Source organism: Pelophylax lessonae (assembly GCF_965119305.1).
Source record: "Pelophylax lessonae genome assembly, chromosome: 3".
NCBI classification, from domain to species: Eukaryota; Metazoa; Chordata; class Amphibia; order Anura; family Ranidae; genus Pelophylax; species Pelophylax lessonae.
In genome coordinates this window covers 397,031,780-397,044,484 of record NC_138770.1, presented here as the reverse complement: position 1 = coordinate 397,044,484, position 12,705 = coordinate 397,031,780, and the positions used below count along the sequence as shown (strand labels likewise).

General features: G+C 47.1%; 1 protein-coding gene across 2 annotated transcripts in view; it reads left to right on the top strand.

The window, feature by feature from the left end:
- The window catches only part of WASF1 (WASP family member 1), a 237,917-nt gene that overhangs the window by 218,672 nt on the left and 6,540 nt on the right, over positions 1-12,705 (top strand). For both annotated transcript variants that reach the window (XM_082251581.1, XM_082251582.1), the window contains exons 7-8: positions 2,672-2,854; positions 6,147-6,787. In XM_082251581.1, the coding sequence (XP_082107707.1) occupies positions 2,672-2,854; positions 6,147-6,787 (824 nt within the window). The remainder of the gene's footprint in view (positions 1-2,671; positions 2,855-6,146; positions 6,788-12,705) is intronic.

Here is a 12,705-nt window from a genome sequence, read left to right as displayed (position 1 = left end):
TTATGCCCCTCAGAGAGGCTCGTGACAATACCGTCCGAGCTCTTCACATTCTTCGCTGGCCACAACACGGCCTGGATAGGAGTCCATGTTTGGTCCTCTCCATGGACGCGGAGAAGGCCTTCGACAGGGTTGCCTGGCCCTATTTGTCGGAGGTCCTCCGCTCTTTGGGGCTTGGGGCGCGCATGTTGGGGTGGATCTTGGCTCTATATCATGGCCCGAATGCCAGGGTCAGGGTGAACGGGTTGTTGTCGGACCCCTTTCCCATTTTTAATGGCACCCGACAGGGTTGTCCCTTGTCGCCCCTCCTCTTCACCCTGGCCCTGGGACCCTTGTTGAGGAGAGTGAGGGCTGCCTCTGATATTGCTGGAGTCACGGTGGGTTCTATGGAACACAAGTTATCTGATGACCTGTTTTATGTTTCACGGCCTCAGCTCTCTCTCCCAGTATTGGTGCGTGAGTTGGACTTGTTTGGCAAACTTTCCAACTTCAAGATCAATTATGACCAGTCTGAATTGCTACCCATTCATATACCCCTAGGTATGTCAGAGACACTGCAACGATCTTTCGGCTTTAGATGGCGGCAGGGCTACCTTCCATATTTGGGGGTGAACATTTCCCCTGACTTGAAAATACTGTATGACAAGAATTTTGGTGACTTGCTCGCACGCATCCACCTTGATCTGGAATCTTGAGCATCTCATTCCATTACGTGGTTTGGCCGCATCAACGTTCTTAAAATGACTATTCTCCCTCGGTTGATATACCTGTTCAATACAGTTCCTATGCATCTACCAGTACTTTTTTTCAAATGCCTGCGTCGGGCTTTTCTTTTTGTTCGTTTGGAGAGAGAAGAGCCCTCGCTTGGCCTACTCTATCCTTCGGAGAACGAAAGCGGATGGCGTGGTAGGTCTCCCAGACGTTGCTCTATATTATAAAGCGATGGCCTTGGTTCGCATGTTGAATTGGGCGCACGACACTACGACTAAACCCTGGGTCCCCTTAGAGAAAACGTTAGCGGGACGGAATTTAGCCAGCCGGGGCTCCATGGATTCCGAAGAGTGATCGAGGGCAACTCTTCATATTTGGGATGGCCTTAACGCAACTCCTGATTTTTCCTCTGGCGTGTCCCCCTTAGCTCCCCTGGGAGGATCTCCCTGGTTCTCCCCGGGTGAGGATGTCCCCTTTTTCCGCTCATGGGGTGCGGATAGCAAGAAATACTGTGGCAAGTTTGCAACTACGGGCAGCTTATTGTCCTTGGCGACTTTACGAGACCGCTTCGGGGATTTTCCGATGTCCGACTGGCATTGTAGACAATTGACTGACTTTTTAGCTAAGCTTTCTGCTGCCCCCCCGATCGATTGATCACCTCTCAGTATTGGAGAGGTGGTTCGTGGATCCCCCGGACTCCCGCCATCTACTGTCCCACATGTACAAATTGCTTTTGAGCAGGGTTTCCTGCACGCCCCCTCACTATGTGCAGGAATGGGAGAGAGAGCTGGGGGTGGACTTCTCCCCCCCCCCCCCACAGCTGCTTCAAATCTTTTGCTTGACCCAGGTCTCCTCCATTAGTACCAGAATACAGGAATCTGCCTACAAGTTTGTGGCTCGTTGGTATAGGACCCCTGCCAAGTTGGCCCATATTTTCCCAGGCTCGGATCCCCATTGCTGGAGGGGCTGTGGACAAGTGGGCACATTCCTCCATATATCGTGGGAGTGTCCTCTGCTGCAGCCCTTTTGGGACTCTATACATCACTGGGTAACGAAGTTATCACTTACTCCCCCTGAACGCACTCCACTACAATACTTGTTTCACGACACACACTCGTCTATTAAGCGTTACAAGCGCAGTGTCCTACCATTCCTGCGGAATGCAGCCAAGTGTCTGATACCAAGGCATTGGCGACGGACTACCTGTCCTACGTTGTCCGAATGGAAGAGGGAGGTTAACTTAGTGATGGAGGCGGAGCGACGGGTTCTTACCTCACAGGGTAAGCAGGAACGCTTTAAGGACACTTGGACTGGGTAGATGTATTACTCGGACGAGATCTCAGATGTGTAGTCTGTGGTTTCTCCGTTTAGGGCCTCTGACTGATATTGGGTGGTGTGTCTCCCTGCCAGGATGCCTTCTCCTTAGGGTCCATGTCCTTTCCAGGTCTCCCTCTGTCTGTTCCCTCTCCTTCCCTTCCTCCCATCTGTCTTTCTATCCTTGGCTAGCTCCAGTGGATGCTATCCTTCTTCCCCTCCTTTTTCTTTCTTTCTTTTTTCTACGGAGGCTTTTCTCACTGTTTTCTTCTAATATTCGTTATGGTGTAGATGTCTTAGTATTTAGTTCCCTTGGGTCTCCATTATGTCTGGCCGGCTAGACGATTCCCCTGTGGGGGTTCTGCCGAATAGCTGTGACGGACATAATGTCTTGAGGTTTTTTCCTTTGTTTGGCCAAAATGGCACATTCCCCACATAGACAGAAATGACCCTTTCGTGGATATTCATGTTCATCATTTTACATCCAGGTTGTAATGTAAGCCGATTGTGCCTCTTTTCTGTTTCTACTTTCTGGAACTTTGTTTGGTTTCTACCTTTGCTCTGTGTGTATTTGTACTGTTATAAATTTGCTAAATAAAGATTATTTAAAAAAAAAAAAAAAAAGAATAACCTCACGTTTTGCTACTAGGCCACAAGCTTATGGAGAAACTGCAGATGGAAACTTCTCGCTTGCAGCGCTACCTTACAGTCAGATGAATGATCTTCTAAACAGGGTTCAGGGTGAAGAAAGGGTTTTGGTAAGGCCTCATGAACCACCACCTCCTCCACCAATGCACGCTCCTGGAGATGGAAAAGCCATGCCAGTAATCAGGTGGGTATTTTTAATAAAGTTTTAGTGTGCAAATTAAATAAAATTGTTTTAGCTGTTAATTGCCTTCTCGTAGGACATATTAAACCGTTTTGCACTTTATAACAGACTGTGATATCGCACAACTACCATTTTGGACGTATTTACAGATACACAGTTACCTCACTAGCTGCTCACGGAAGGCCCGTTTAACAAAACCTCTAACTGCATTAGAATCTGCCTGTTTACACGGAGACAAGGTTCCAAGGGCTAACTCAGTGACATATACTTGGTTACAAATAAACCAAATCACCAACCGAAGACAGGTTTAGAGAGAGTTAGTCAAATGCAATAAAAACAGACACATCAGATCAGCAAAAAGAAAAGGTTTACATACTATCCCATAAATGCCCCCGTAGTACTAGAATGCAGGAAACCGTGTACAAATTACTGACAGGTTGGTATGCCACTTGCCACTATTTGTTTCCTCAAACCCCAGATATCTGCTGACAATGTCACTGTGCTTAAGGAACACACCTACATATATGGTGGCAATGTCCACTGTTAAAATTGTTTTGGAATAAGGTACGAGAGCTCATTTACCAAATAATGGAAACTTCTTTAAAACTGGACGTGGCTTGCTGTTTGCTGTATATTTCCTCTTTTTCTCTTATAAAAATACAAAAACTCTGTCAAAACACCTTTTAAATGCAGCCAAGTCAATTATTCCTTTGTTTTGGAAATCCACTCAAGTACCTTCTATCCAGGACAGGTTTTATAAGGTTGATGCAATATATAATATGGAGGAAACGTTCGCACAGTCATGCAACAGGGTAGAACGCTTTCATAAAACGTGGACACCCTGGCTCACCTTTCGATTCTCTAAGGATTTTGAAAGTATAATGTCTGGTGTACCTTGAAGACTACCTATGTACAGTACTTGTGAGTTTTATTAACCTTGTCACTCAGGGACTGCCACCCAGTGAGGTATATGCTATACATTTTAGATATGTTACTCCTTTCTTTTTAAAGTGAAAACATTGTGGGGATCTTCTTTTTTTTTTTCCTTCCACTTCTCCTTTTTCTCTTTTTCTCTTTTTTTCTATGCTGTTATTTATCCTTCTACTTTTTATCCTTTATTTTTTTTCTATATTTACAAGATATCCACTTTGATTAACTTTTCAACCTCCACAATTTTAGGGCTTTTGATCATATTTTAACAATTTAAGAGTTTAATGTTGCTATTTGTCACCTATATAGTTAGCAGTCTAAATGTTAATATTGAAAGATTTTTCTTTCCAAATTAATATACCCGGTGTTTTGATATCTTTTGTAATGTATCTTTTGAACGTATATTATACATGCCCTGTTCTATGAGTTTTGCCCTTGAATACTTGTCTGTTCTCAACAAAATATAGTCAAAGATGATGATATTGTTCCTTTTGTATGACTTTATACTTTTCAATAAACTTGATCTTGAAAGAAAAAAAAAAATTGTGGTTTAGAATTTGACAAGATACTTCTAAAAGGTTTTGCAAGTTGTACATTACAAACTGCAGCCTCGGTTTTTCTTTTCGTTTTGTTTTTTTCAAGAATTGCTACCATCAGTGGCGGCTGGTGCTCAAAATTTTTGGGGGGGCGCAAACAGAAAAATGTAATAGGCATTGCTTTGCGGCAAAAAACGCGGTAAAAAATAGCGTGACTTTGAGGTCACACAAGTGTGAAAGGGGCCTTCAGTAATCAAGGTACAGTGTGCCGCCATCAATGCAGTGTGACCAGTGCCCCCATCAATGTAGAGTGACCACAGCGTGCCCCCATCAATGTAAAGTGACCACAGCGTGCCCCCTTCAATGTAGATTGACCACAGCGTGCCCCCTTCAATGTAGATTGACCACAGCGTGCCCCCTTCAATGTAGAGTGCCCACAGCGTGCCCCCTTCAATGTAGAGTGCCCACAGCATGCCCCCTTCAATGTAGAGTGACCACAGCGTGCCCCCTTCAATGTAGAGTGACCACAGCGTGCCCCCTTCAATGTAGAGTGACCACAGCGTGCCCCCTTCAATGTAGAGTGACCACAGCGTGCCCCCTTCAATGTAGAGTGACCACAGCGTGCCCCCTTCAATGTAGAGTGACCACAGCATTCCCCCTTCAATGTAGAGTGCCCACAGATGAGGGAATAGGCCGGTCCAGGCAGGCAGGGGGTGAGAGAATAGTTAAGTCCAGGTAGGGATTAAAGCAGGTGGTATGTGAGAGAATAGTCCCGTCCAGGCAGGTGGTAGGAGAGAGAATAGTCAGGTCCCGGCATGCGGTAGGTGAGGGAATAGGCTGAGACACTTACCTGGCGACGGCTCGGCTCCCGGCGGCGGCTTCTCCCCTCCTCGCGACTCCGACGTCTGTCCTCTTCTGCTCGGCTCCCAGCGGCGGCTTCTCCCTTCCTCGCGACTCCTCTTCTGTGGCGGCGGGAAGGTGACCGGGCGGTGACGGTGAGTGACTGATGCACGCACCGGCACCGCCCCCAACGAGGTCAGCATGGATGTCCTGAACCATGATTGGTCCAGGCTGGAGTCTGGACCAATCATGATCCAAGACATCACAAAAGGGGGTGGTGTAGCGCAGTGCTCTGCGCTACAGTTACGCCCCAGAAGGCCGTCAATCTGCGCCTCTGCGGGTGGAAAACCCCACCCCCCCATAGGCACCAATGAGGCGGGCGCCAAATGGGGGGTGGTGTAGCGCAGTGCTCTGCGCTACAGATACGCCCCAGAAGGCCGTCAATCGGCGCCTCTGCGGGTGGAAAACACCCCCCATAGGCACCAATGAGGCGGGCGCCCCTTTTTTTTTTTTAATCTTTTTTTTTTTTCTTTTTCTTCTTTTGGGGGGGGGGGGGGGGGGGCGGCGCCCCCTATCGGCCGGCCGCCACTGGTTACCATAATCACTGTATTGTATTTTATTGTATTGTACTGTATTGAAGTGCAGACTTCCATGTCTGGACCAAGGAGATTACATTATATTATTTCCAGAAATGACTTTGATTATTTATTATATTTAGTCCAACAATAGTCTAAATATAATAACCAGGGAGTATATTCCGAAAATAAAATCATGTAATCGCCTCAGTCCAGACTGAGAAACTGTAGTAGTCTACTTTTTAGGTCAGGGCATGTTAGATTGGTTACAAAAAGGGCTTTTAGATTTCTTTTTTAATATAGTAGTAAAAAATATTTGTAATCTAGATGCTTGTAAGGAAATTTTGCACTAATTTGTGTCTCAAACTGTTTTATGAACTGCTTTCTTACCAGTGCTTTGTCTTACTATTTTAGTGCCACACAAGGTTTGACTGAAAACCGGCCACAGTCTCCAGCCATGGGAAGAACGCAAGTGTTTGTGAGCCCGTCTCCACCACCACCACCACCACTTCCTCCTCCTCCTCCACCCCTTCCATCTGCACTTTCCGCATCTTCACTGCGCTCTTCTATATCCTCCACTCCTCCGCCTCCTATTCCTCCACCACCACCACCTCCTGCAACTAGCTTACAGAATACTGCTGTTCCACCACCACCAACTCCTCTTCAAATAGCACCTGGAGTACTTCACCCAGCACCACCTCCTGTAGCCCCTCCTCTTGTACAGCCTTCCCCTCCATTATCACGTTCTGCTCAACCAGGTGAAGCTGTGCCAGTACATCCACTTCCACAAACTGAAGCACAGGGGCTTCCACCGCCACCTCCTCCACCACCTTTACCTCCTCCTGGAATGCGTCCCTCCTCCCCTGTTGCAGTCCCACCACTCTCTCACCCCCCTGCAGGTTTACATCCTCTCGCATCTATTGTACCTGGCTCTCATGCTCCTTTGCTTCCCCCATCCCCACCATCACAAGTTGCTCCTGAGCCCAAGCGACATCCATCTACTCTGCCAGTTATCAGTGACGCAAGAAGTGTTCTACTGGAAGCAATACGAAAAGGTTAGAATTATGTTTGCATGACGATAACTTTGCTACTCATGGTTTGTTAGTATATTTTTAAATGGAGAAGCTTGGGTGTTTTTTTTACAATGTTATATTGGGTAATGGTCTTCAGCCAACAGACTGTATGCACTGCTGGTTCTCAGACCAATTGGTGTTATCGGTCATTCAGACTTTAACCTTTTGAGGACCCTCGATGTGCTACGGACACCCAAAAATCCACTATAGATTGGGTGTACATAGCATGACTCTCCCCCTCCCTCTGCTGCTGCCCCCTCTGCCGCTTTTTCTGGCAGTTACTTGTTGTTTGTTGCAGCAGGGTATTAGAGGAGTTGAAGTCTCTGCTGTGAAAAACAGAGCTTCTGAACGGTGTTAGTAAACATTGTACATGAGCATTATTCAGAAACACAATGTAATTTTGTTTCTATCATTCTTTTTACTCTGTTCCATACATCTGCCGATCAGAGGAGTGAGCTTTGATCTGTATATGATGGTGGTTAAAGCAACCCTGCCAGTAAAAAAAATAAAGGCAAACCATTTTTTTCCCCCATTTTTGATCGTGTGGGATTGGGGGGGGGGGGGCGCTATCTGGCTATAACCCCTATCAGGTTTTTTTTTTTTTTTTTTTCCATATGTCCCATTGGGGAGATTTCTCTTCATTTTCTGTCCCACAGCCAAAACAGGTAGTGAAGGAATCCCTGGTTATCACCAGGGTCACTAGAACTAGCGTCCCAATTAGAAGATTTCCCTGCTACTACTGTTCCGGTGACCACAACAAAAATTTCTTTTACTTTAAATTTAAATGATAATTAACTCCTAACAGGTGTTCTAATTCCTCTCCACCCTATCCAATACTGAAAAAAGGTTTGCCTTTAGCTATACTGTAAGTAACATGTCTTCCCTTCGTTAACTCAAATTTACCCTAATTCGTTTCCTCTTCCCCATAGCTTTTATTTTTCTGCTAAAATTTTAAATATTAAATTTTTTTATTGTTGCTTTAAAAAATATTTCTCTGTCGCTCATTGACAGACGTAGTCCTCGTTGATTCAACACAACTCGGGTTATGCTGCCCTCTACAGGAGTAGGACTAGACAGGAAAGAAAACATTCTGGCCACACCTTAGGGGCAGTCCCAGAGGGTATATCCTCTCTCTCTCTGCTACAGCAAATCAGTTTTTTTCTGTCTAGTTAGGAGTAAGGACCTAGATGCCTTGCTAGGATCTTCGGTCCTGGCAGGATTTTTTTCTTAGATTTTTTAGACAGCTTTTTTCTCCAGTGTTCCTGTGAGATCTTCAAGCAAGAAAGCTGGAACTGGGCGACGGGCTGGATGTTGAGATCCAGTGGTCACCCCAGTTCAGCCTACGAGCGCGTGCAGGCCATAGCTCCGCGCTGGGTCGGCCGCGACATAGTCCCACTGGACGGGGACTGACCCTGCGAGTTGAACGTCTCGCTTAAACGCCAATGACCATGAGTCACAGCGTCCGTATTGGTCGACAGCCCTCCCACCCCGGTGGAGAGGGGTACTGTCAGGAGTTGGCGCCCGCCTGGTTCCGGTAGGGTGAGTAGTATGTTCCCCCTTTCCCCCCTGACGGGTCTTGTGGTGAACGCGGGCCCCTCTCTGTAATGGTAAGGATGGGTCTCCCCTCTATCCTATAACATGTCACAGATCCCCCTATTGGAGTGTGATTTTTGTGAACAATAAACCAGGAGGCTTGGTTTGGGAGCTGACAATCTAATTGCAAAAATGTTTAAATGATTGTAGTCAGTGGCAGTATTAGAACATTACTGTGATAGTATAAGGTATCCTACCTGTCAGAAACCACAGGGCGATGTCTATACATGTATACTGCATTCCAGATCATATTCCTCCAGCTAAGCAGATGCCTCCCGACGGCCACGGACCGCATACGGCCCGCCAGGGTCCGGTACCGCCGGCCACGCTGATCACCATGAGGGTGAAGGTTTGTGAGGCCGAGATACTCCCGCAAACATGCCGTTATTCTGTACAGGCCGCCGCCATTGTCTGGTACATCGCACGAGGCCGCCATTTTGGCGCAGCCTCGTGTCTCCAGCATGGGGGCGGCCATGTTTGAAGTGGCCCAAACACCTCGTGGAGCTAGGGGAGGCGCCGGAAGGCGTACAGAGGGGCGGAGCCGCCTCCTTTTTTCCCGGGGAAGCCAGCCAAAAGACTTCCTGTCTGTTCTAGACAGCGCTGAGACAAGTTGCATTTGAAACTCTGAGCATCAAGTGGTGAGCCTTGGGGTCTATCTCTCTCTCTCGCTCTGTAGGGGTCCCTAAGCAGGTAACACTGAGGGGCTTTGTGGCGCTGGGGGTCTGAAAAGAGTATGGATGCATTTACAGCAGTTTTGGAGTCTTTGGTGGCTCGGGTGGAGACGGCCTGTCAGGAACGGGGGTCAAGAAAGCGACCCCCGCCTACCCCTATATCATCTGATACATCAGCTTCAGATTCTGAGATGGTCATTACAGCTGCAGGTCCCTCTGCAGGGGCTGTTGTCTCAGGTAAAGTTCCCTCAGACAGTGAGGAGGACGTTCATGCTTCCGCCATAATTCAGGAAGAAGCATTGGTGGACGCACTAGTTGTGGCGGTTCGGGAAACCTTAAGACTTGAGGTTTTACCGGCAGAGGCAACTGAAATAGAGATTCCCTTTGGTACTAGCAAACCCACCAAGACGGTGAAGGTTTTTCCTTTACCCAAGTGCTTTGGTAATAAGATTAAAGAGGAATGGGAGCATTCTAAGCGTACCTTTACTATTTCCAAGCGCATTGCTAGACGCTATCCGTTTGAGGAATCCCTCATTAAGAAATGGACGGTACCACCAGTGGTGGATCCACCTATTTCCAGACTGAATAAAGCCACGGTTATTCCGGTGGAGGACGCTTCGTCCTTTAAGGATTCGGTGGATCGGAAGGTAGAAGCGGAGTCCCGCACTATCTTTTCCCTGATAGGGTCAGCCTTTAGACCAGTAATTGTCATTGGTCTAGTTTCTCAGACATTAACGGAATGGGCGAGATTGGTGCGCCAGGACCTGAAGGGGAAAGATATCCCCCAGGCAACATCTGATTTGATGGAACAGATTATACAAGGATTACAGTTTGTCTGTGACGCAGCCTTGGATGCTACCCCCCTATTAGGGCATGCATCTATGTCAGCGGTAATCCTCAGACGTGTGCTGTGGTTAAAATACTGGTCAGCGGACCTAGGTTCCAAAAAGACCTTGGCGAATCTCCCCTTTCAGGGGAATCGCCTATTTGGGGCCACCCTAAATGAGATCATTAAGGATGCCACTGGGGGCAAAAGCACTTTTTTGCCACAGGCTGCTAAAGCTAAAGGACCTCGTAACAAGCGGGGACCTTTCTTTACCACCCATAAAGGGTTCGTTCGCTCTGCTGGAGCAAGCGGGAAGGGCAAAACTCCTCTAGGAGGGTTCAAGAAGGGCTGGTCGGACAAACAAAAGACCGACTCCAAACCTGAAGCAAAGGATTACACAGCCTGAAGGTACGCCCCCACCCGGCTGGAGGGTGGGGGGACGTCTTCACCGGTATTCAGAGCATTAGATCGAGCATCGTCCACTGCTACCGGTGCGATTCTTCCCTTCCAGCATTTAAGTACTACAGGGAGCGGTAGTTACCGTTCCCTGAACAGATCATTTTCTTTACCTTTTCCAAAGATTAGCCTCAGTTCCCCACAAGAATCGGATCCGGTTGAACAGACAGACCAAGGAGCCTCTAGCCGGGTGACTTCGGTCCCTAATGTTCAACCAGGAGAAATCACCACTCCTGATAGGAATCAGGTGTCTGATAAATGTGTGGGAACAGAGAACGATCAGACTTTGTTGGATTGCCGGGGCCAGATAGCTCTAGGGCAGCCTGGTTCGGATCCAGTCAGCTCCAGTTGTCCTGGAAATTCTAGGCTGGCCTCGTCAAGCCGGTCTGGCCGACTTGGACATGCTGGTCGCGAACGCTCCTTGGGAACTTCTTCTCAGGGAGTGTCTGCGGTCTCAAGGACAGATCTTCCATTGTGCTTTACAGTCGCTGGGTTTAATGGCCTGGCCATTGAGACCCAGGTACTGAAGGACAGAGGGTTGTCAGCTTTAGTTATTCCTACGCTAATTAAGTCAAGGAAAGCGACTTCCAGCAAGGTCTATTATCGCACATGGAAGACGTATATCCCGTGGTGCGAATCTTTAGGATTTCCTCCACGTACCTATTCGGTGACCCGAATATTGGCCTTTCTGCAAAAGGGGGTTGAGCAGAAACTAGCCTTGAGCACCATCAAGGGTCAGGTTTCAGCATTAGCAATCTTCTTTCAGAAGCCTTTGGCTACTAAGTCCTTGGTGCGGAATTTCATCCAGGGGGTGCGGCACCTGGCTCCACCAGTCCGCGCGCCCTTACCGCCCTGGGATCTTAATTTGGTTTTGTCGGTTCTGCAGAAACCTCCCTTTGAAAACATCAGGGAGATTCCCTTGCTTACTTTATCCCAGAAGGTGGCCTTCTTGGTGGCTATCACTTCTGCACGCAGGGTGTCAGAACTGGCTGCATTGTCATGCCAGTCCCCATATTTAGTGATTCATAGGGATAAGGTACTTCTTCATCCTAAGCCATCCTTTCTTCCAAAGGTGGTTTCATACTTTCATCTGAATGAAGATATTGTATTACCTTCCTTGTGTCCTCAGCCCAGTCATCATCGGGAACATGCGTTGCATTCCTTGGATGTGGTTCGGGCAATCAGGGTATACCTGAAGGCTACGGAATCGTTCCGTAAGACGGATTCACTTTTTGTGATCACGGATGGCCCCAGAAAGGGGTTGCCTGCATCTGCCGCGACTATCTCCAAATGGATTAGACAGACGGTGGTACAGGCTTATTCTATTAAGGGTCGGAATCCTCCGTTCCCTGTTAAGGTGCGCTCCACTCGAGCGCTCAGTACTTCCTGGGCCTTCCGCCATCAGGCGTCGGTGGTCCAGGTATGTAAGGCAGCCACCTGGTCGTCGGTACATACCTTTACAAAATTTTATAAGATTGATGTGATGGCATCGGCAGATGCCTCATTTGGCCGCAAGGTTTTGCAGGCCGCAATTTGAGGAGACCGGTGGTCTACCTCGAGGGTTTTTTTCTGTTGGAATTTTCTGTTGAGTCTCATCTTTGATTGATGAGCATTGAAAACTTCTAGTTGGCACCGGTTGGGCCTTCTAGATCGGATTTGATTTCCATTTTCCCACCCCTCATTTGTGGTACTGCTTTGGGACGTCCCGAGTTGTGTTGAATCAACGAGGACTACGTCTGTCAATGAGCGACAGAGAAAAATTGATTTTTGTAAAATCTTACCGTAAAATCCTTTTCTCTTAAGCTCATTGACAGACGTAGTACCCGCCCCTCTGTTTTGAGTTGGGTTGGGTTAAATTCTCTAAACACTGCTTTGTGACATAACTGATTTGCTGTAGCAGAGAGAGAGAGGATATACCCTCTGGGACTGCCCCTAAGGTGTGGCCAGAATGTTTTCTTTCCTGTCTAGTCCTACTCCTGTAGAGGGCAGCATAACCCGAGTTGTGTTGAATCAACGAGGACTACGTCTGTCAATGAGCTTAAGAGAAAAGGATTTTACGGTAAGATTTTACAAAAATCCATTTTTAAAGCTGAAAAGAAAAAAAAAATGTTTTCACTTTTCAATGCTTTGTATCAAAAATATAATTTTTGTGTCATGAGTGGTACAATGGTGGAATAAAATGTATACTTTTTATCTACAGTACTACTAGTTGTTTTAAATATAACATTGTTCAAAGTAGAACAAAAGCAATATTTTGTTATGCCTTTTTTACAGCTTACATAGAAAACAAAATACTTTTGCAAGAGAGTATTGACAGAACCAGTGTCCCAGCTATAAGATGTTGGAGTTTTATT